The 25,053-nt window shown below is 33.9% G+C and overlaps 1 protein-coding gene across 24 annotated transcripts; it reads left to right on the top strand.

Annotated features, from left to right (window-relative positions):
* Nucleotides 1-1,874: 1,874 nt before the first annotated feature.
* LOC113729729 (uncharacterized) lies at nucleotides 1,875-17,814 on the top strand. Of its 24 annotated transcripts, none has more exons than XR_011840167.1 (12): nucleotides 1,991-2,249; nucleotides 4,511-4,818; nucleotides 4,904-5,119; nucleotides 5,216-8,036; nucleotides 8,137-8,253; nucleotides 8,363-8,662; nucleotides 8,789-8,877; nucleotides 9,012-9,196; nucleotides 9,278-9,376; nucleotides 12,611-12,704; nucleotides 14,313-14,403; nucleotides 15,959-16,351. XR_011840167.1 is itself a non-coding variant. In XM_072078653.1 (9 exons), exons 3-9 carry the CDS (start codon nucleotides 4,612-4,614, stop codon nucleotides 9,357-9,359), a joined length of 4,143 nt encoding a protein of 1,380 aa, XP_071934754.1. In that variant the 5' UTR covers nucleotides 1,875-1,992; nucleotides 2,209-2,249; nucleotides 4,582-4,611; the 3' UTR covers nucleotides 9,360-9,538. The 24 variants fall into 24 exon arrangements, 6 of the variants coding, with proteins under 6 accessions (XP_071934754.1, XP_027109807.2, XP_027109814.2 ...); XR_011840164.1 differs by adding an exon at nucleotides 14,828-14,870 and having other exon boundaries at nucleotides 4,507-4,818; nucleotides 8,363-8,877; nucleotides 9,278-9,441; XR_011840160.1 differs by having other exon boundaries at nucleotides 1,882-1,992; nucleotides 2,209-2,249; nucleotides 4,582-4,818; ... (1 more) ...; nucleotides 9,278-9,441; nucleotides 14,313-17,814.
* The last annotated feature ends 7,239 nt before the right edge of the window (nucleotides 17,815-25,053 follow it).

Genomic DNA, 25,053 nt, shown 5'->3' with positions numbered 1-25,053 from the left:
TCTCCTTTCATTTCACATCCTAATTGTCGGTCCCGTCACGCTCCTGCTATCCTACCTGTCTCGTGTCGTTTTTGTTTCTATTTTTATGTTTGACCTTATTTTTTTATACGTAAAACATTGATAATGAATTTATTAATCTTGAAACTTCAGCAAAAAAATATAATGTGAGATCAAGTTTAGAAATCATTTTGATATTGTGAATCCATTTCTCTATATTTGGTATTATATAAAATCAATTATTGTTTTTTTTAATAAACTACATGCCATAAAAAGAACAAATTATATAACGAGATCATCATTTAATACAAAAAATTAAACAAAAAGATTATATTATTGAATCATAAAAAAATCAAATTATCTATTTCATATTACATGCATGGCATTATATTATATACTTTATTTTACAATATATAGTAGTATTAAAATTTTAAGTGGGGAGTCCATTTAAAAGTGGAGAAGTAAATACGACCTTACTATTCATTTACCTCACCTTATTTAAAATCCTGCATGGCCATCGTTCCTATTGCCATCCTTACTATTCATTCACAGGACAAACACTACAATTAAATGTCAAGTACATATTAGATAAGAGATTATTTAAGATATTATTTAAAATTATTATTATAATATTTTTTATGATGTAATGTATGTAAAATAAACAGATTGTTAAAAAAAATTGATTAAAAGTTATAATTGTGATGCAAGTAAAACAATATTTGAAAAAACAATCACTATCCAAACACAACAATTTTTTTCTTTCAAATAGATATCTAATTAATTCCATAAGCATGGTAACACGAGTTTGGTCATCGTTTTTAGCCTGCCCGCATGATTCAATCGAAATGGTCTGCAGTTAGTAGTTATTTCATTAGGAGATTGTAGATGCGGATTATTTTCTTGTCAGAAAGATTAGAATTACACATTGGTAGGGTAGTTTCTAAGCAGCAAAGCGTACATGATAAACGTGATGTATATTAGACTTGTTAGTGATAGTAGTAGTTGAGTTTTTACTTCTTCATTCTTCCTACAAATCAAATGAAAACTAGAAGATATTCAATAAGCTAAACCAGCAACCTTCCCGCTTTTAAGAGAGCAAAATATAACAGGACTTGCATATGAAATATATGGTATATAAAATCCTTCCAATACGTTGTGACCTAAATTCCAAATCCATGCAAAATATGGCGGGAAAATTCATATGTTCATAATGATGATACTACAATCTCATCCTTTTGAGACAACTTAAAATGAACTATATGTCATTATATGGCTTTGAAAACATATATTAATTTTTTCTTTCAAATAGAAATTAGCAATAAAGGAGAAAAGTTCTTATATATTCAAGACTTATGTGATTTGTAATATTACTGTTGGAGTTATGAAGAACTCGTATGGACAAATCTAACATTGTTAGAAAAACATTATTCTTAGTTTTTTTCACGTAAGATGTCAAACGTTAGATTGAACAAACACTTGTTAAATCACGTAAATATTTCCTAAAAAATATATATTATAAGTTTGTATCAGGCATTCAATAAGTAAATCGACGAATAGTAAATATAGTTTTCTGACTAATAGAAGAAATAATCAATCACACTTAAGAGCTATAATTATTGTTATATTTTACGGTGAACGAACTCCAGCGTAAACCTAGAAAGTAAATTTGAAATTTATATTGGACTTGTATAAAACATATATAGAGAAAGTAAAATGAATTTCCAAATATGTGTCACGAGTAAACATGTTTAAGTTTTGAAAACATTTTGATTTCCATCGACACTTTTTTTTGGAGATATCCACATGTGATTAGAGAAGAAGAAAAAAATCCATCGAATTCCAAGTTTAAATGCATGGATGGGTGGTCTTTAAATTGTTAAACGATCCAGGCCCAAGAGAAAAGAAAAGGGGCAACGCTCAACGCGCTTTCCTTTCCCTCGGTTACTTCGCCCATATAAAACGACCCCTTGCCTCTGCCCTTCATTCGGATTTCAGGTTCCTCAAGCCTTTAGTGTTTCACCACCTTAGTTCACTCACTCACTCACTCACTCACGCGGCGCACTCGTTCAAATCCCTTTCTAATAATCAAAGGAAAAAAATAAAAAAAATATAGCTCTAGGAACTCTGCCCAGGATTATCTTGCCTGTATAAGCTACCGTATCAATTCATTTATTAAAGAAACCCTAACTTTGAGTTCTGATTTCTGGTTAGGGTTTCCAATCCTCGTCGGCTTAGCGGTGTTCGTCTCAGAGGTAAAAAATTTCTGATCTTTTTTGTATATTTTTTATACGAAAAAAATGCATGCAATTTTATTCTGCTTGTGTTCAGTTGTTCATATTTTTCTTTCTATGAAACTTTTGTATTTTTGGCTGTAATTTTTTTTTTTAATTTTTAGCTATAAGTTAGCAATTTTGCCGTAGCCTCTGCATTGTACTATATGGTTTTGTCTCTTTTTTTTTTCCGCGTTTCTTCTTGGGCTGAAGTCTGTTTGGAGCATCTTTAGTGAAATCTCTAATATAACCGTTATTTCTACATTATATGTTTAGGGTTTACAATTATCAGTTGCTCGGTCTTAGCAGTTTTCGTGAGATTTTAGGGGAGAATTCTTATCCTCTCTCTCTCTCTCTCTCTCCAACGCATAATGAGATATATATGTATGCATGTATATATATGTGTGTGTGTGTAGAGACACGCATGCACGTATATAAAGACATACACGCTTCTCCCTCTCACCTCTATCTCCATGTTTTAAGTACGTGGGAGGAAATGATCGCAATCATGTTCATCTTATGCTAGTGTGTGCTTTTTATCAATGTTGGGTGTTATGTCAATCTGGATTAGATGATTAGGTGTTTTAAATAGACATATGGCTCTGATTTTCGATAATTTTCATTGAGGTCTCCATTTTTCTTCATCAGATTTTTCTCCCTGTAAAATGCTTTATACTGCTTTGTGTAATGGTTGAACTTTCATTTTCTCTCCCATGGAAGATATGGAAAAAATATTGGCGTGGAAATGTTTCTTCTTTAGCTACTATTAACCTCCTTTTTTTTTGCATGGAAAATTAGGGTTTTGGTAAAAATGTCACTTTGTAGAAAGTTACAGCTTGTTAGGTTGTATTGATTGATATGGAAGGATATTTCTTTTGGGTTTTGTTGGTGAAAATTGTGCTGAAGTATTTTCCGAGAGGATTTTTCTCATTTAGCTGGTGAAGTTTATGTCATATGTTGATCATTAGGGTTTCTTTGAGAGGGTCATGTGGTATTGAAAATGTCACTTTGTAGATATTACAGCTTCTTAGAATGTATTGATTGATATGGAAGGATATTTGTTTTGGGTTTGGTGGTGAGAATTGTGCTAGAAGTATTTTTAGAGTGGATTTTTCTCGTTTTGGCTGGTGAAAGTTTATGCAATTGTTGCTTATTAGGGTTTCTTCAAAATCTTTTACTACAAATGTGTTTTCCTGTTCTGGTGATGTGTAGAAATGTTTGTAAGGTCATTTATGTGTGCCTTGATCATTTTTCATGCAATATGTTTTGGGGTTATGTAGGGTGGATAACAATTATGGTGTTTTTTCTTTTAAATTGTTGAGGATTTTATTGCATGAATGTTAAACGTTGTTGCTAATTGCTACTCTCCTATTTAGATTTTTCTCACTGAAGTTAGTTCTAAATTGACTGGTCTTTATTGCTGCAGATCCTTTCCTATTAAAAGCTCTTCAATACTTGCCATCTAATATTACGGGGCGTCAATGATACGCATTTATTATGTTAAGTGTCCACATTCTTGACGAAGCGTGTTTAGGAAACCTACTAGCAATTTCATTTTGGTAATGTAAGGTGTCCAAATGGCACGAGGATTGAACTTGGCTTTATTGTCAATATTGAGGGTTTGTTTGAGATAATTTATCATCACTGTGCTTGCGTCCTTTTGAAATCCGAGAATTTATTATACTTGGTAAAAGAGCTTTTGCAATTTCCGATGAGCATCACTAAAATCTTTCATTGAGAGATGCTTTCACTGGATAGAGCTGGAAATTTATTTTCATTGTGTTTATACATGTATGCCTCCACATTTGCCCTGTCAGATAAGAACGTGCATGTATCGATTATATTATTATAGCTCCTGTGAGTTTTTTCTTGAGATTGAAATTGGATTCGTTATTGACTAAACATATTAATTTTCGGAAATTATTTTTGAACGAGTTTTGATTGTGAAATTGGAGGAAAGCCTTCTTGGTGTTTCCAAACTATTTATGTTTTTGAACAGTATAGGGGCTATCTTGGTGTGAGATTTGCATCTCACCAAATGCTGGCTGATCTGTTGTATGAGATGGTGAATATGAGATTCATCAGTATGGGGTGCATAGTTAAAAAACGAGATCCATCAGTATAGGCTAACATGTTGAATAATAGTCTTGTAGTACGTTGTTCTTTATTATACCTCGTGTTGACTGACATGTTGTCTTTCTTGTGATTATGCTCCCTTGACCCTTGTGTATTGCTTGAGAAAGCATGCTACATACCTCATTTTCCTCTGCTGAAGCTGATTCTTACTTATTGAGATCCCTGAATTGGTGCACAGCCGGAGCTGACGACGTAGTTTTGGTTTGATATGGGTTTCGATATTGAGTGCATAATTGACATTCAAAAGTATCCTGGGGAGTACTTTTGTCCTGTTTGTCGTACACTTGTTTACCCAAATGAAGCACTTCAGTCGCAGTGCACCCATCTATATTGCAAGCCTTGTTTGGCGCATGTTGCCAACAATACCCGTGCCTGTCCCTATGATGGATATTTGGTTACGGAATCAGATTCTAAGGTGAGCACAAGTTATCAAGAGTTGAGGTTTTGAGAAATCTTGTTCACTAGAAGTTATCTAATGTGCTAAACTTGTTTACTGGCAGCTACTCATTGAATCAGACAAAGCACTTGCTGAAAATATCGGCAAAGTAAAAGTACGCTGTCTGTATCACAGAAGTGGATGCACATGGGAGGGTCCTCTGTCTGAGTGTACTCTGCATTGTTCTGGCTGCAGCTTTGGGAGTTCCCCGGTCATCTGCAACCGATGTGGAGTTCAAATTGTGCATCGTCAAGTACATGATCATGCCCAGAGTTGTCCTGTGAGTGCATGTAGCAAATGCTTATTAACATGCTTTGAAGAATTGTTGTTGTTCTTTGATTAGGTATAAAGCTCTTAGCTCTAATTGTATTTGTAGGGTGTGTATCAAGTGCAACAGGCAGATGCTGCTCAGGTTGTTGCCAGCTCGGGTTTGACTGCTGCCACTGGGGCTGCAAATCAAAATCAAGCTACCAGCCAGGCTGGAGCACCGACTTCTAAGGCCCAAATCTCTCATATTGCTCCTCCACCTTTGGTTCCTGGACAGAACTCCAATCAGCAGGCAAATGCAAACTCTCAGGCTCCAGCTACTGCGCCAACTACAGATCAATGGTATCAGCAACAATATCAGCAATACTACCAGCAGTATGCTGGTTATGACCCCTATCAGCAGGCTTATACACAGTATTATCCGTACCAGCAGTTAGCTGTTCAACAGTATCCCCCACAGGTACTTGGGCAGCAACCCCAGATTCAGGTCTATGCTCAGGCTGCTGCCCAGGTGCAGCCACCATCCTCTTCCCAACCACAGGTTCATCCTCAAACACAATCTCAACCGCTGAATCCTGGGCAACCTATAGCTCAAGCACAACCTCCACCCCAACCCCATCCTGTCCAATCTCAAATAAAGACTCAAGCACAGGTCCAACCGCATGGGGCTACCTTAATTCATTCTCAACCTTTGGCCCCACAGGGTCAGAACCAGGTTCAAGCTAATCCACAGCAGTTACCTCACCCTGCTGTGCAATCTCATGCTCAAATTCCAGCACAGGCTAACTCTATTCCTGGACTTCCAGCTCCTCAAACCCAGCATTATAACCAGCCCCAGGCCCAGCCCCAGCCCCAACCTCATCCTGTGCAGCCTCAGCCACAACATGTTCAGGCTCAATATCAGCAGCCACATCTACCAATGCACCATCCACAGCCTTCTCTGGTTCATCTCCAATCTCATATGCTGACTCAGACCCAGCCGCAAGCTCAACCTCAACCTCAATCTCAACCACATCCACAGCTCCAGCCCCAACCTCAACCACAAGTCCAGCCCCAACCACAGCTTCAACCACATTTGCGGCCTTCACTTCCCAATCAACCTACTGTTCCAAGTGCCCAGCCCCAGCCTTTGCCTTCCTCTGGGCATGCTGTTTCTGGATATCAATCCTATTTGCAGCCTCAGCCCCCCCAGCAACAACCAATTCCTGCTCATCCTGCCAGTGTTTCTTTACCCTCTGGTCAAATGCAAGGTCAGGTTTTTCCCCAACCACCATTGATGCGTCCTCCATCACAGGTTCCAGTGCTTAATCAGCAACAAGCTCAGTTTCAATCTCAAGTTCAAGTTTCTAGCATGACTACTACTCAGCAGCAGCAGTTCCATCCTCAACCTCCACAGCTGAGCCACCCTAATCAACAGCACCCTGTTATTCACTCAAATCAGCATGGGTTGCCTCAGCAATATGCACAACAACAGCCTTTTTCTAACTCTGCTCAGGGTCAGTTGAGTCATCACAATCTTGTACAACAGCAGTCTCAGCTACACCCACAAGGCCCACCTCCTATGATGCAGCAAAGTTTTAATGCCTATCCCCAGTTGCAGCAAAATGTTGCAAATGCTTCTGTTGTACAATCTCAGCAACCTCATAACTATGTCGGAAGACCTCTGATGCCACATCAAGGTGCACCATCTCAGCCTCAGCCTTTTCAACAGTCTTCCAGTGGTTTTATTTCTGGAGCTCAAATCAGGCCTGGTCAATTTGGCCCGTACCAACAATCTCCAAATCAGAATTACGCAAATAAGACCAATAACCAGCTGCTGACAGCTTCTGATCAGCAAATTCTTCAGTCTGGGATGACTTCCACATCCGGAGTGCTGCTGAGGCAGGGTGACGGTGTTTCTGATAAAACAAATGTTGTGTTTGAAGCAGGGTTGCCTTCTCAGAATGATGCTGAGAAGGTTGCAAATGCTTCTAGAGTTGATTCTGTTGAAATGAAGCCTCTGAAATCTGATGTAGGGATAAGTTATGAGCAAGATGCAGCCAGAGAAAGCACTGAAAATTCTAGAAAGAGTGAATCTCTTGTCAGGGATGCTGGCAGTGAATTACATGGAGGAATAGATGGTTCTGGTCAGCCTTTAACCAAGTTACCTTTGAAGGAAGAGCGTGTTGGGTACTCCTTAGAGCATTCTTCTGATGTAAAGTCAAATGAAGTAGCAAAACAGCGAGATACTATTGGTGATGTCCGGACTGATGATGTAGAACCTCACAAGGATCAGAAGGCAATATTTGTAAAAGCTGGGGATGAGAGCTTGCAGGCTAGTACTGGGCCTGTTAATCAGCAAAAGTCTGCTGGACCTCTGATATTGCAATCGGGACCTCCTGTTGGACCTCCATCTCGTACACAACTTCCTGGATATCCAGCTATGCCAGGGAGGCCTCAAGGATCTGGACTTTTGCCTCAACCTAGGCAACCGTTGAACTCAAATGAGCAATTCCAGTCACCATTGCTTAGACAACCTCATGATGTACTCCCTGGAGGGATCCCTGCTTTAGGTTCTACAGCCACATTTGGTAGGGCACCTGTTCCTTTTGGTCCTCCTCAGGGGCCTGCCTTGACTGCTTTACCTCCTGGTTCAGCTGATCCTCGAGGTGGGATAATGGGAAGAGCCCCTCAGCATGGTCCAGCAGAAACTGAAATGTTACCGAAGCAGAGGCAGAGCCACTTTGATGGAGAACACACAAAGATACCTGGATCTTTTGAGAGAGGTCCTCTAGGGCATCCTTCTGGAGTTGAACCAAATGCTTTGCGGATGAATGGAAAGCTGGGGCTTGAAAAATCTTCACTTGGGTCACAGGATGACAGGTTCAAGGCTTTGCCTGGGGAGCATTTGAACCCTTTTACAAGGGAACCTACTTGGCCTCGGGATCTAGGTGCATTATTTTGCTACCTTTTCATTCGTAGATTCATTTGGCTTGGTGGTCTTGGCTTTTCTGCTTATTGTGACTCTTGATGGTTATGGTATCAATGCAGGATCAAGGCCTCTTGACAGGGGACCTCATGGGTTGAACTATGATGCTCGGCCAACATTGGATTCTGCCGGAGGTGGGCCTGCGTCTAGAATGCTGCCTCCATTTCATCCTTCTGGTGGTATGGATTTTTTTGGTGATATAGACAGAATACTGTTTCCTTTCATGATATAATTACTACTGAAGAAGGGTGGAAACTGGTTATACTAATTGATATGCTATTGGCCCAGGTCCTGGAATGGCTAGGCATGATGTGGAACATTTGGTTCCGAGAAGTCCTGATAGGGAATACCTCGGCATGAAAGCACACTCACATGGTGAAGGATCCAGACGGAATCTGCCTTTAGATCCTCAAGGTAATCCAATTCTTGAAACCAGATTTCTCCCTCTGCCAGGCTATCAGCAAAGAGGTGACCATGAAGGCCCAGAGGCTTTGAGATATGGTGAGCATAGGGTTCCCGGTCCTCAAGATCATATCAGGAGAACTGATCTGTTTGGTCAAGATATCCCACCTAGCCATTTCCGGAGGGGTGAGCTTTTGGGTCCTGGGAATTCAACAAGTAATTTTGGTCCCTTTCCTGGTCACACTCAGATGGGAGAGATTTCTGGGCCCACAAATCTCCCGCATAACTTCCAGTATGGTGAACCATTTGCAGGAGATAAACCAGGTGGTCAACAACTTGGTGAGCCTGGTTCTAGGGGCAGTTTTTCACTCCAGGGATTTCCAAGTGATGGGCCTTATGCTGTAAGTCTCTGTGTATTGTTTTCCCAAGGCTGATCTTTTTGCTCTTAGTATATTGGTTTTGTTTGGAAAGTAATGGTAGAAGAGTACTACACTATGCCTCTGGCTTTGTTGAGCGCTATGACTTGGTTTTTCAGGGCGACATGAGTACCTTTGATAACTCAAGAAAGAGGAAAAATATGAGCATGGGATGGTGTCGCATATGCAAAGTGGATTGTGAAACTGTGGAAGGCTTAGACAGGCATTCACAATCAAGAGAGCACCAGAAGATGTCTCTCGACATGGTTATGAGCATCAAGCTGCAGAATAAGAAGAAATTTAAGTGAGTAAACTAGTATAAAAATGTAATGGTGCTGGATGTGGAATAAGAAATTTTTAAACTACTTTTTGTTTAATCTTGTAGGGCTTCAAATGATCGTGGTGGACGTGAATTGGGAAACAAGAAAAGAAACATTGGTCAAGAGGGTCGTGGCAAGAAGCCTTGAAACCCAGCCTCCCATTGGTATGTGGGATGTGGGAGTCTTGAGTTGTAGCTTTCTTGAACGAAATTAGTGTGTAGCAATCTAGGTGATACATCTTTCTTTGTTTTATTTCTGGTTATGGAATGGTTTATATAAGTTTGGCACCTTGAGTTTATGCTTTGTTACTGGAGATAGTTTTTTCATATTTTGGATCCGAAAGCAGTTATGGTAGTTAATTTTATTTCCTGCATGGTTTGGGTATTTAACTCTGTCTAGGTAGTCTTTGTCTACTTATATCCTTCCAGCAGTAGTGACATTTGGAGCCTATGTTTATGTCTTTCCATGGTTACTGTAACTGTTGTTGAGCTTCCTGCTAGGGGTGCTGTAAATGGTTATATTGATCTCTTGGGACATCGGTACCTTTGTTCGATATTGTAATGCTGAAGATGGAACTCCCTTTTTTAGCACCTTGCAAATGAAATATTAATTTTTAATTCTGTCTTAACTGATAGAGATTTTGGATAAGAAAAAATGTATCATGTGTTGATGAATACAGTTGGCAGCTCATTAAAATAATTCTCTCGTTCTTCTAATTTTTTAGTTTTTGAGCTAGTTCTTTTGCAGGCAGTTGTTCTCTTTAGGCTTTCTCTTGGTGTTTGGTACTATAAAAATCACTATTGGCTACTTCAACTAATTGGACTTTAGAAGTCTTATATAACTATGAAAAATCACTATTGGCTACTTCAATCATTAGAAGTCTTGTATAATTATGAAGATACGTGTCCTTTTTGTCAGTCATAACAACAGTAAAAATGCCTTTTTGATACATGTCAGCCTGTTAGATGATCCTCTCTAACCTCCACTCTTTGTTTTTTCCGCCTTAGTTTCGCTTGCTATTTAGTTCCTAGATGATTCGTACTTCGATTTTGTTCAACTCTATCTCAACCTGTCTGAGGTTTACAGTTGCTCTTTTTTCTTCCTTTTCATTTAATGCTTTGCATTCTCCTTCATACTTTTTCCTGACGTTGGTAGTGTGTCTGGTCATTCTTTTCAGTATTTAGCTTTTAAATCAGGGGAAGGGAAATTCTATAACTTAGAGCTGTTGCTCTTTTGTGTGCAAATAACCACAATATATGTGCAATATGTCAGAATGAGATGTATTTTCATGTCTTTCAGTGGTTTATGGTTATGTTGGTGAAATACTGATCTTTCTAGTTAAGATTAAGAATTTGCAACTTATAAAAGAAGTTTAAGAAACTGTAAAACTGTCATACTGGTTAAATTAACAATACCTAGAGAGGGTATTCTAGGTGCATTTGAGGTTCCACCATAAATCTTACAGTCGTGGATTCAGTTCCGTCCGACTTTTCTCTTGGGTTACAGAGCTCTTAATATTGCAGTGGAACATTATTAATGTTTTGGCTGGGAAATGAAATATATATCTACCCCATGGACTGGATTAATGTATTGCATGATAATGATAATGTTGCTGCTGGTATAGTGACTCGATCTGAAGTTGAGAAATTTAGAAACATTACAAGAACATCTTTGAAGATTTTTTGGTCAATATAACCAATTTTAGATGAAATCCTAAGCACTAGAGGAGCCCTTCTATGGTTTTGAGAAATTAAATAAGCCAGAAAGGGAAGAGATGCCAAGCCATTTTGATAGGCAGAGTCATGTAGCAACTAAATGTGTTCTCATATAGGTCATGCTGTTCTGAAATTTATGCAGCACTTGAATAATATTGTACCCAATAGCTTGAGGAAGGATTACATTTAAGTGGATGCAGACTCTCTTAGAAATATTGGCTGAAACATGATGGAGAGCAACTGGGAATTTTGGTTGTTTGAACTTTTGCTTTTATTTGTCTTCTTCTGCTCGGTAAATTTAGTCTCACTTTGATAAAAGAACCGCTGCAAAAGATGCGGAGTACAAATGAAAGTATACTAATTATTGAGAAAGCTCCATTAAACTTAAAGAAGTTTACATTGGCTAATTTTTGTGGCTAGGCAGCATTTCTCTGTTTAAATGCAATTACAATGACTAGCAAGTATAATTGGTTGATTGATCACATTTAATTGAATGCACATATTTGCACCAAACTAAGGATGTGCATTAGAGTGAATAATGGAGGTTCCTAGGTCTAAGGTATACCAATGGTTCTGGCTCAGGATCATGTCAAATATGATAACTACACAATTTCAGACATGGTTAAAATTCTAATCATCACGTGGCATATTCAGATCATGGAGGTTCCAACTTCTTTTAAGATATCCTTTTCCGATGAAAAATGCTTTAAGTGAAACAGACTTCTTATATTGGTTTTTGAATTTGCTAATACGTTCCTGTATCATTGCCTTATTTCCCGTTACAAGGGGCATCAAGCTAATCAATTTCTAGTTGCCTTGCACAATAGCTCTTTTATAGAAAAAGTTTTAAGCATGGGGACCAACCACACATTCATAAGATTTTAGCTACCCTAAGTCGTGTGATAGATGTCAGGTAATCAAATTTAAAAGATGGTGATTGATTTAAGCTATTTTAGAACAATTTGTTTATAAAGTTAATAATGGAGCAAAATTTATTTTTGGAACATGATAATTTGTAACAAACTCAACAAATTTTGACCCCTGTGAAATAAATGAAGGATATCTGGCAATGGAATACTATAAGCTCAATACAGAGGATATCATAAACTTCTGGAAGGTTCTAAACCATTTAGCACACTAATTTACCTACGTACGTTCCACCTGTATCCAAGGGTGCAAGAATATCTGGCAAACTTCTTCCAAAATTTTTTTATTATAGTATAGATTGACAAACTATTTTCATCTGTGATTATTGTCAAAGCCCAACATGTGACAACCACGCAGTGTTGGTATAATGCCTGGCATATGACACCTGTCTTGGGATTAGTTTAGTATTTTGTGTTTTAGATTCTTTTCAGATTGACATAATTACTAATTGCTTTTTTAATTAAATCTGCTAGCCTTTTGAAGATGATATAGATTTATAGAATGGCCAGGCCATCATATGTCAAAGTTATAATCTGATCTTACCTGGAGAGATGACTTGTTCAGTACGGTGCTATTAGAATTTCATTAGTTTAATAATCTTTTTTATTTTTTTTCTATAAAGGTCTCATTCTCTATCCTATAGCAGTATCTCTTTTTTTCTTTTTCTTTTTCTTTTTTGTTAATTTATGAAGTCAAGTTCTAAAGTTTCTCCATTCTTTTATCTTTTTGGTGGTTGAATTTTTTTTCCTATAATAGATCTTTTCAATACAACATATCTTTTTTGGGAGAAGAAGAAGAGAAAAAAAGGATGACAGTTCTGCAGAATGGTTTACGGGCCTTTTTTCTGATGGTAAGGATTTTAACAACACAAAGAGTTTATCTATTTGTGTTTCTTTTTTTTTTGAGTTGTGTTTCTGGTTCAATTGCTGCCTCGCTAGTGCTATTTCAAGTTTCTTCTTGACAACTGTTAAGAAGAAGATTCTAAAGCTTTTGCTATTCAAGTTCCAGAAAAGTGGACGATTTAAGACAATCTTTTGCACCGGCAAATCGATGGTAAAGTAGTTGTTAGGACCTTAATTCCACGTGAGTCCTCCCTCGAGACATTGAAGTCTGTTTTAAGAATTTATTCCATTGTGAGCACACGGGACAATTGCATGTCAAGAGTGGAGTAAGTATAGATACTTTGGAAGGAAACTGGCGTATAAGTTTGAGCATTTACCAAAAAGGACTAATAAACGAAGGAAATAAAATAGCAGTAATAACTTTTCAATTAACAGTAATGATGTGAACAACAATTTGAAGGGAAAAAAGATTTCATTACCACTTCTCTACACGTGTGTTGGGTCTACAGTCCAACATGTACCTTTTGGTCATAATTCGAATTATCCACTTTGATTAGCCTTTCATCGTGCATGTTGATTAATGCACTTAATTCATTCCTTATTTGACTGAGAGAGAATTTGCAATCTTTTCTCTACCATGTAAATTGTATTGGGCATGTATGCGTAAAATTTGTCAGGTACAATATTCTATGATGTTTCTGAGGAAGTCAAATATTTTTTTCCCTTTTTTCGTTGCCCCGGAGGGGGGGGGGGGTGAGGGGAGTGCTTAAAGATTGTGGACCCATCAGAATTAAGGGCAATAAGTAGGATTAACCTGGCAGAAATAATGGCAGCATTGGATTATGTACCTGTCAGCATTAATTAAGACCCAACCATGCTATCTACCTGTGATGGCTGCTTACCTAGTATGGCCCATGTTTTCTGTGAGGGATTTAATGAGATACCAATCTGACGGTCTCTCTTAGTCTTTTATAATCTTCAAGCTGGTATTTTAATTTACCATTGTGGAGAATGGGGTACAGGAGGTCTTGAGTTGAGCTTTATCGGGCAATGACTTAAGTGTACAGTTTGTCTTCATGTGGCTGGTAATGTCTAACTTTAGGTATTCTTAAAAAAAAAAAAGAAAATGTTTTTATCATGCAGAAGGCAAGATAGAATTGAGTGATAGTTTCTGTATCACAAAAGGTTTCTAGTTGTGGACACAACATGGGACGTAAACAGTTTGGGACATTCTTTTTATTTACAAAGGGTACTTTTAATTCTGTACTGCCTTGGCCCTGTTAAGATGGAGGAAAATAATTATATTGCATATCTACGAGGGTAGTGAAGAAACCAAAAAAAGTAATAATTATGTTGCATGTCTATGTGACTACACACTGTCTGGTGAGGCATTTGCAACCTTAACGTCCTTGTACGCCCTTTCACTGAGACAGCATATATTCCATAGTTTGTATGAATTTTGTAAAAAGAAAATTATGATTAAAACACATAATAGGCTTCTGTTCTATTATATTCAGCGTATAGTGCAGATGGTGAAACCTTCAACTTTTGTACTTATATCTTGATATCATTTGGAGAAACTCTTATGTTCTATGCATTTTCTTTGTCATAAAAAGTTGGGGCTTAAAGTGAAGCTACGGGATGAGCTTTCTTTAATGGATCTTGGGCATCGATTACTGCTTCTCCATTGGGGTTTCCAGGTTTGAGGTATTTCTCATGTTGTGGAGTTTTGTTACATTGCTTGGTGCCTCCAAAATTTTTCCCTAAAAGCTTAATTGTGGCTTGGATCTCCAATTGTTTTGTCTGGCGACACACACTGTGATTCCATTAGCTTGTTTTTGACGGTATTCTGCAACAAAATTTGAAAGTAGATTTTGTTTAATAAAATGTTTCAAACTTCCATGGATCTTCTTTGTATGTTCTTGCAGCTGGGAATAGGCAATTCTTGAAAATGTGGGTGAGCAGATTTAGCAGAATGTCTTTTTGCAATTTTCAGAAAATTTTGGGTCGCCTTTGGTAATCAGTAATTGTTCTTAGTGAAATAAGCTGGTCCAATATGAGTTTCTTTTTGTATAGAGGGTTTGGTTCTGAGGATTGAAGTCTTTTTGCTACTTTTTGTTGACTATTCAAGGATGGACTTCACTTCAAGTGGGGAAATGCTGTAATAAAATCAAGTAAGGCAATCTTCTATAGCTAGACATTCTGTGGCTAATTAACTTTGGATAGTTTGCATAATTGAACAACTTGAATTAGTGAGTTCACTATTTTGCTGTGTCTACCCAGTTTTATAGACTGCGCCTGATTCTCTAAAAGGAAACAGTAAAACAATCTTTGGGTATAGTGTGTGTAATTAATTGGTTAGCTTAAATTTGGCAGTGCTATCAGCTTTTTGACATTTTAGATGCTGAAATTGTATTGGTGGAAGATTTAAATGATTACCACTTTTTGGAAATTACTACTACATGTTACTTATTGACCTTAGAAATCCTCTAAAAATCAAAATGGGATATGCTTCCCTGACTTCATTAATTATTAGGAAAGTTGTAACCTGCTGAAGATTTTATGATCTTCTTTGATTCTAGGGAGACTTAAGCTTTGCTTTCTTACGTGAAAAAGGAAGAACTATCTGAGGTTTTTTTTTCCCCCAATTTCACGTCTTTTATTGTTTTGCTTCTACTATTCAAATATTTAGAAAAGAGGGTCTCTGTCCTCCAAAAGTATGCTTGTCTCTTTTCTCCATACCATTTAAACTGAAACAAAATCACTCGGCATCCTATCCTTGGTAATATAAAATAATATATTATAGAAGCTCTTCATCTAGTTTAATGCTATTATGACTTTTGCAACTGTGCTGATGAGTGAATCGTCCAAAGGAACTTACAGGACTGTTTTGATAATGAATGTATGAGATGAACATACAATTCGAATTTTTGTTTTAGCATATATCAAACAGTGACAAATTAGGTTGAGTTGAGTTGTGGTATTGAAGGGTATGGAAGTTTCACGTTTAGGTTGGTGCTGTCTTAAGTTTTTTCTAACTAGGATCTTTTGGAACTTTTACATATTAAAGACTTTTTATGGTTGTGGATGGATGCTTGTACTGCTTGTAGCTATTTTCAAATCTGATGCTATAGTAGGAAAAAAAAGAAACACGAAAAACTGATCGGTTCCTGGCTATCAGTCATAGCCACGGAATACTGAAAGGTAAAATTTAAAGATTTAAGAAAGAATAATTGATGCAGCTCGTATTTTTGTTTGCTAGCTGTTTCAGTTACTGTCGGTATTGAGACATTCCTACATTAAAAGTGAACGTGATTTTGTGAAGTGGACCAAATGGAAAGGTAAGAATATCTGCTATAAGGAGCATAACTATTGGAAATGGCCTTGTTAGAAATGAGAGATATAGGTTATGCTTTTGCCACGTATTCAAAACTCATACTTCATTAGCTCGACTCTGCCAGTGGCTACTTGAAGTTTAATGCTGCCTGTGATCTGGTGATACTTTGACCTTGTACCTGTTTTTGGTTTAGAGTTGTATAGATGGATTTTGAGCCACAAAGAATATTTAATAGAATGGTCAAAAGATTTGTTGTAATCTTTATTGAAAATTTGCGGAAAGGCAGGTTTGCCTTTCCCAGTTTGTTTTTTCCTTCTCTACACTGTTGCAAGTGAACTCAGCTTCTCTCCTATAGCTACTTGTATGGCACAATGAAGTGGAATGACCTAGTAGATTGTTAATAATGGGATTCTTAAAAAAAGTCGACAAAAAAGTTCAATTTATCTGCAATTTCTTTTGGGAATTGCATGGAAAGTTTTTCTTCTGACAATTAATAGATCCAAATCTATTGTACCTCAATTGTACTCTGCTTGATGAGTTCATAGAGGATGGTAAGTTCAACTGTTGAAGAAGAAGAAAAGCAAAATAGATGGAAAATTTTTTGAGAGTGCAGTAATGAGAAGGAATTGAGAGATTGACACTAGCTGATTGTAGTGAAAATGAGAGCAAAAGCTTGCACATTTAAACATTGTACTGCTGGTGCATTTTTTGTGTAGCTTGTTATAATTTTCATTATTTTGCACCGTCTTTTTGGATAGCTTCATAGAATTTTTGGGATATTATATCATAGTATAAGATCAGAAGTGTATATTTGCACAAAGACGCAAACATGCCGTACAGATTCACAATATATTTCGAGGTGGCCGGCTTGTGCTGTAATACTGGAATCCTAGGGTAGCATGAAGTATTTTATTTTGGACCAAGATAGCTGAATTCATGATTTAATGATGGCGCCTTTTTATTCGGGGGTTGATTTTCAATATGGCCCTCCTTAATGCAGGATTATTCTTATTGAAATCCTAAAATGACCTATGACCCCTTACTTGAAATTTTTTCTGTTGCAAATGCTGCTAATGTAGCACATTCTTTAAACTGAAAGTTAAAGCCTGGAGACAATCATTTCTATGCCTTCCAAGATGGATGATCTAGCAACTTCCTTTGATACTTTCTAATATTCTTTCATGGGTATTGGGCGGGCTCACACCAAGCAGTGGTACTTTCTGCAATATTTGGAGTCCCTCGGAAAAACTTTTTTTCTTTTTTTTGTGATTACTTGTCGAGCAATAGAGATGTGATAATATGGAGTGGCCAACCAATTTGGTGCAACTCAGGGCGAGGTTCCCGAATTTTGCATATTAGGGATTTAATTTTTGCATTGCTAATAATGCACACTGGAGTGTGCGGTACCTTGTTTGCTTTCTGTATGATTGCTGTAGGAATGCTTCCTTGTGCTTTTGGAGTGCTGAGCGGTTGGTAAATTTCTGAGTTGCACGAAGCTATCACAGTCCAAGTGGACATGTTCCAAGTCTTTCCAACAGTTGCTGGCATTCTCGGATTCCCATTATGGCTTCTAGATTTTTAGTCTCTTACAAGCTTTCAATGTGGCTGCGCTTCTTTTTGAGTTTGGTGGTAAACCCCCCCCCCCCCCCCTCCCTTCTTCCCTCCCCGACAACCAAAAACCAACCCCCGAAAGTAAATCCATGGGACGGCTTCACGTTCACGTATTCGTGCTGTCTATTGTATCTTACCCAGAGAAACAAATTATTGGTCGTCTTGTGTAATGTAACCTTTTACGTCTATATATATATATGTATGTATGTATGTATGTATATATATATATGTATGTATGTATATCTATATCTATATGTATTGCTGAAGGGGTTTTTAGTAGAGATCCTTTCAATGGCTTGTAAACTTTTCATTCTTTTTTTTAGATTTTTGCATTTATTTTAATACATAAAAAGTAGTGGGTTATAACCAACCCTATCACCAATCAAATTTTAAATTTAAAACATTCCCACTAGTTACTTCATAAATCGTTTATAGTTTGTTATTTATACTTTAAATTCTTTTTACTCCTTAATTAAAGACAAATGCTCATTCGTATGTTATTTAATATAATGTTACATTTTTATAATTATGAAATATTTATCACCAAAGTAATCCTATAATCACCCTTATAAATGAGCTTTGCAAATTACAATTACGTTTCAAAAAAAATCACAAATGTGCAACTGAATGTAAAGTTGATGGGGTAAAGTGCAGCTAAATGTAAAGTTAAGGGGTTTTACTATATTTAACTCTAAAAAAAAATTTCAAGAACGAAACAAGTAGCGGGTTATAGATTATTGTATTTATTTTAATACATAAAAAATAGTGGGGTATAACCAACCTTATCACCAGTTAGATTTAAAATTTAAAACTTTTCCATAATCTACTTCATAAATCGTTAAATATATTTATACTTTAAATCCTTTTTATACTTTTGCATTTATTTATACTTTAAATCCTTTTTACTCTTTAATTAAAGATAAATGTTCATTCATATGCTATTTTAATATAATTTTAATTCAGAAGCATACAACATTATCAAGAAACAGCAGAACCAATTAGTACTAGATTTTTACCCCAAAAAAAATTAGACCTAGATGCCACTGGCACGTTGCCATAACTTGCGATGTCAATTAGGACTATTTAGCACTTTTTTTTCCAAGGAATTAGGGCACTATAAAGTTTATTTAGGCAAACTTTACCTCATCGGTGATTTGAGTATCAAGTTATTGAATATACTACAAATCCTATAATCATGCTTACATTTTTCCCACATTTTCCGCACGTTTCTTGATCATCTAATAAGGAAACTATAAAAACTAACGAGAGAGTAAGAAAAACATTTAAAAATGAAAATGCATGGTTGACGCAACAGACAGCTTTTATAACTTAAAACGGTTGACGCATGGTTGCAAACACAATGATTGGAAATATTAGCATCTTAAAATGCATATGAAGAAAAGAAAAAGAATATGTAACAAATTCAGCAATTTTTTAAATGCATTTTCGTCCAAATTTAACTATGTTATTTATAGTTATAGTTCAACTTTACGAGGAGTATAGATACATACTTCTTCCTTATTACCTATCACTTCAAGAAACGAGAAGGCGCTTCAGTTCAGATTATGAAGACATCAATCCCTCCTTTAAAACACTACAACCAATTAAAATTTTTTCATTTTAGTTAAAGATTAAATCGTTGCCTAGTGTTTATATCTTCTGCACCCAAGGCTACAATATTTAATTTTCAAAATTTTCAAACATATATTCTTATGTAATATATATTTTCAACGATAGTTACGAATATGTCCTTGAAGTCCGAGCATAAACATTAATGAATAGTTTTAGTCCGGATAAAAAATTAATGAAATATATTTTTACATCTATATGTATTGCATGAGAGGCAGGAAAGGGTAACATTTGATGCTTGCTGTTCTTTTAGTATTTCTTTAGATATTTTTTATTTGAGCTTTGTTCAAATTTTTTAATATATGTTAAGGGTTTAGATAAGGTACATAAATACAATATAGATTAGATACTAAAATGGTACTTTTTTTTTGAATTTTTAACCTTTTTCCATGTAACTAATATAACTAATTCATTTCCAACACATGGAATAAAAGAAATATATTAGTTAACCTTCAAAATTTATTTTTCAACCTTTCAAATTTAAAATTTTAAAAAATATATACCCTGACAATAATATACGAAAACAAGCTACTAGCCACATGCATGTTAGTGGTTTAGCCATGTATTTCAAATTACTACATGTACCAAAATATATTAATATAGAAATTACTGTATTAACTATGGGTGTTAACAACAATTCTATTGGTACTTAATTTTAATTTGATTATAATACAATTGTATATCTGACCATTGATGCTATTTCTTCTTTAACTATTGTATTTATTTGGTTAACAATTCTCATACAATGTATCACATCATTACATTTAAAACAAATATAAAAATTATTGATTGTGTTGGTACAATTTTTTAACCTTTTTTAATTCACCCCTTTATTTTCATTTTTTTAATAATGTTAGCACCGTGCGTAGCACGAGTATTTACACTAGTCTATATCTATATGTATTCAGGAAGGAAATTTTAGCAGAAACCCTCTCAATGGCTTCTAAACTTCTCATTCTTTTTTCTAGATTTTTGTATTTATTTTAATACATAAAATGTAGTGGATAATAACCACCTTATCACCAATCAAATTTAAAGTTAAAATATTCCCACTATCTCTTAATTCACCGTACAACCACTCTTATATTTTTTCCCACGTTTCCCACTATCATCATACCATGTTTTAGTATATGTACATTTCCGCCATTAACTACCTAGGAGCGATCATACACTTCTGACAAAAGAAAGCAATCTGGTTCTTCTTCTTCATTCACTTCTGATCTTTTTGGGTCCAAGGAGTCATCTGCTTCATCCTCTTCATGGATATTTGAGTCCATCTTGGCGCCGTCTCCAAATGTATCTGCCTATATTCAACAATAAATTCCGTGTCTATTAATTTATTTATTTTTGGGTTGGAGAGTTCTTGAATTTTATTCTAATATTCTTCGATTGTTTAGTACTGTTGATTTCACTTCATGCAAAACCATTGCCACATCAAAGTTTATCTTTTTTTCCTTTCTTTGGGTGCTTGGAAGGGGGTTTAGTGGTTTAGTGCAATTGCATGTCGCATATGTATCGACGAATATTCGGTGAGAATAACTGAGCGGCATACGAATGGGGGTTTTCTTGAAGAAAAAGGGTCTTGGAGAGGTGATCTTAGTTCGAGAACTATTTACTGGGTAAAATTAATTGTATAAGCGTGTTGTCTGATGCTTATTGTTAATAAAATAACTATTTATCACATGGACTTTTGGAGTTATGGTGCCAACCTCCTTTTTTTGGATTTCTTTGGGTGTGTTTGGATCCCCTGTTTTTTGGGTTGTTTTTGAAAAACTGTTTTTCACATTCCAAATGCTACAGTAAATGTGTATTTCCAAAACAACTCTAAAAACATCATATCCAAACATTATATCAAAAACAACTACATATGTATATTTCAATTATGTATATTATAGATATAATATTATATTAATATAAATTGAAATATTATATATATTATATTATATAAATATTTATATAAATTAATATTATACATAATATTGTATATTATACATAATATAATATAATATACATAATATGTAATATTGTATACATAAATGTGTAAATATTTATACATAATATATTATGTACATTATATTATAATATATACATTATTAATGTACAATATTATTATGTACATTATTGTGTATAATAATGTTATGCATAATATATAATATACATAATATGTAATAATGTATATTATGTATAATGTATTATATTATGTATAATATATTATATATACAATATTATGTATATTATACAAATTGAAAATTATATATTATATATTTATATATTAAATGAATATTTATATAATGAAATATACAATAAATATTACAAATTGAAATATTATATAAACACCATATTTATAATTAATATTAATGTATATTATATATATTAAATATTTATATATTTATTTATACATATTATAAATATTTTTATATATTTATATGAATATTATATATTATATAAATTATATATAATATAACCTATATTATATATTATATATATATTATACATTTATATAAATGTACATTTATACATAATATATATATATTAATGTATATTTATAATATAAATTTATATTATGTATTATATATAATATAATACATTTATACATTTATATTAATATACATAATATTAATTTTATATTTATACATAATATTAATACATTTGTACATTTATATTAATTATATTAATACATTTATACTTAATATTAATATATATTAATAAAATTATAATTTTTACATTTATATAATATTCATTTGTAATTTATACATTTATTATAATATAGACTTATACATTTATAAATATATTTATATTATGTATTATATATAATATAATATATTTTTATATTTTTTTTATATAAATACATAAATATATTTATTTATAAATATTTATAAATGTATTATAAATGTATAAATGTATATTTATATAAAAATATATAAATTATAATTGATAATTTATACATTTATATAATATTCATTTATTATTTATACATTTATAATAATATACACTTATACATTTATAAATATATTTATATTATGTATTATATATAATATAATAAATTTATAATACATTTATATATTTTTATATAAATATATAAATATATTTATTTATAAACATTTATAAATGTATTATAAATGCATAAATGTATATTTATATAAAAATATAAAAATTATAAATTATAAATTGTAATTTATACATTTATATAATATTCATTTATAATTTATAATTTATAATAATAATCACTTATATATTTATAAATGTATTTATATTATCTAATATATATATTATAATTCATTTATAATACATTTATATATTTTTTAGCGAATATATAAGTATATTTATTTATAAATATTTATAAATGTATTATAAATGTATAAATGTATATAAAAATAAAAATATAAAAATTATAAATTATAAAAATACCCAAAAATATGTTTTAAAAATACCTCTAAAAATAATCCAAAAAACATCTACAATAAAAGTTTTTCATATAGTTTTTGAAAAACAACTCAAAAAACAACTAATCCAAACGGACTTGTATTTCAAAAACAAAATGCTACAGTGCTGTTTTTGAAAAACAACCCCAAAAACAACTAATCCAAACAGAGCCTTTATTTGTTAATGTTTTAGTATGACTTTTTTTGGGCTTATTGGAATTAGAAGTTTCTGTTTTACATCATAAATATTGTTTGTGTATGTTAGAATTTTGCAATCTTTTACCCATTGGAAAATTCTATTAACTTAAGCCCTCTTTGACCGATGAAAACTGATGCAGCTTTGGTACCAGAACTCCGGTGCTCTTCTTAGTACGCATCATACTTTTTTTCTTGAACCTTCGGCAGACGTTAGGAAGCCGGCGGTGACTACCTTTCAGTAAGTGACCCCGCTCATTTAGGTATTGATTAGTATTATTGTGTTTTTTTAACTTTGCCCCACTTATCTGCTATCCCAAATTCAAGTTGTCCTATTATTTAATATATTAAAATTTTCCACTCAAAATTTGTAGGGAACCCATCTAACTGCATAAAGGAAATAATCCTGACTCATATTTCGGGGCTCTACCTGACTCAAAGCGGTGATTTTTAAAAAAAATCTGGTTTCTCTTGGTATTTGAAAAATTCTGAATTCTAACCGAACTTAAACCAAAAGAATAAATTAAAAATTATAGAGGCTGCCAAATTAAAAGATAATATTGAATTGGATATTAAAAGATGGTTTAAACATAGTAGGGACTACGAACCAAAATCTTTGAAAAACAATTCTGTATTAAAAAATTGATATAAACTAATACATTTCTTTTTATTTAATATTAAAAATTGATTTTAAATATACAAGTGATAGCAGAGGGAATGAAGCAGTTAGCGACATGTGAAAAAATCGAAAAGGACAAAAGCAATTAGAGGGATAATTTCGCACAAAATTCGTGGGTTAAAGTGCAATTTGAGATATAGATGGGAGGCATTTTAGTGCATTTATTGGTTTGTTTTCAATAAGTGGTGGTTGGTTTTGCGGAGTTTGGGGGGTCTACATGTACCAAAATATATTTATATAGGGATTACTTCATTAACTATGGGTGCTAATAACAATTCTATTGGTGCGTAATTTTCATTTGATTACAACACAATTGTATTAAATTCTATTGATGTTACTTCTATATTAACTATTGTATTTTTTTGTTAACAATTCTCATACAATGTATCACTTACTACACATAAAATAAATACAAAAATTATTTATTTTTGATTTAATATATATATTTTTTCTAGATCAAAGAAATGAAAATATTGCCTTTCTTCAAGTTCGACAGCCATCCACATCACCAATACTTTTGCGTGATCATGGTAAATATGCAGTTTTTTATATCGTCAAGGATCGTGTATTTTCATTTGTAGTACGCACTCCACAAAATTCAATATAGTTAATTAAATCATCAATTTTGGCTTTCGTACTAAAAGTGAATTGGTGTGAAGAGTGTTCGCACCTTCAAGAAAGATTATTAAATCGAATGCTTAGTATTTGTAAGTATTTCATTTTAACAACATTCAATTACATTCATTTGTAGAAATATATCATTCCCTTTTTTAATATAAATTTTAATTTTTTTTCCAGGATCCATCTTCCGAAAAAAGACAATTCTTGAATGATATACATATTCTATTATATTTCAAACTATTGTTAAACAGATATTACATTTAAATTTTGTTGGTTCAATTTTTTCACCTTTATTTGTTCATCATTTTATTTTTTTCAATAATGTCAGCACCGTGCGTAGCACGGGTATTCACACTAGTATGTATGTATGTACGAAGGGAGTTGGAAAATCAACTACTTGCGTCTCTCATTCCTTACTTTTTTGTTATGGTGGTGGTTTCTCTGCCAATCACTCTCCAAAAAAGAAAGAAATTTTTGTGTTAATATTTGTCTCCCTTCCTCATCTTTAGCGTAGTTACGATAAATTGCTTCAGAAATTTTAATAAACTGCTTATTATGAAAGTAGATTGTGCCTGCGGACCTCTGCCACATAGGAAGCCACTTTCATTTCGGAGGTCAGTTGCATCGGCTCTGCGTGTCCGGTTGAAGATGCCAGACTGTGTGTAACTTTTCAAATGAAAATAAAGGTTACTTTTCCAGAAAAGAAACATTATTAATTTTAGGGATAATTTGACTGAGCTCCCCTGCTGTTTCAAAAATTACACTTACCTCCCTTAATTTGATAGTTTTAGAAACAAAATCTTAAAATAATATTGACTTAGTCAAAATTTTAAATGAATATCTAAAAATGTCCTTATGCAATG

The sequence above is a fragment of the Coffea arabica genome, chromosome 1c, assembly GCF_036785885.1.
Source record: "Coffea arabica cultivar ET-39 chromosome 1c, Coffea Arabica ET-39 HiFi, whole genome shotgun sequence".
NCBI classification, from domain to species: domain Eukaryota; kingdom Viridiplantae; phylum Streptophyta; class Magnoliopsida; order Gentianales; family Rubiaceae; genus Coffea; species Coffea arabica.
Note: the sequence above shows the minus strand (reverse complement) of the source record. Positions and strands in the feature narration are given on the sequence as shown.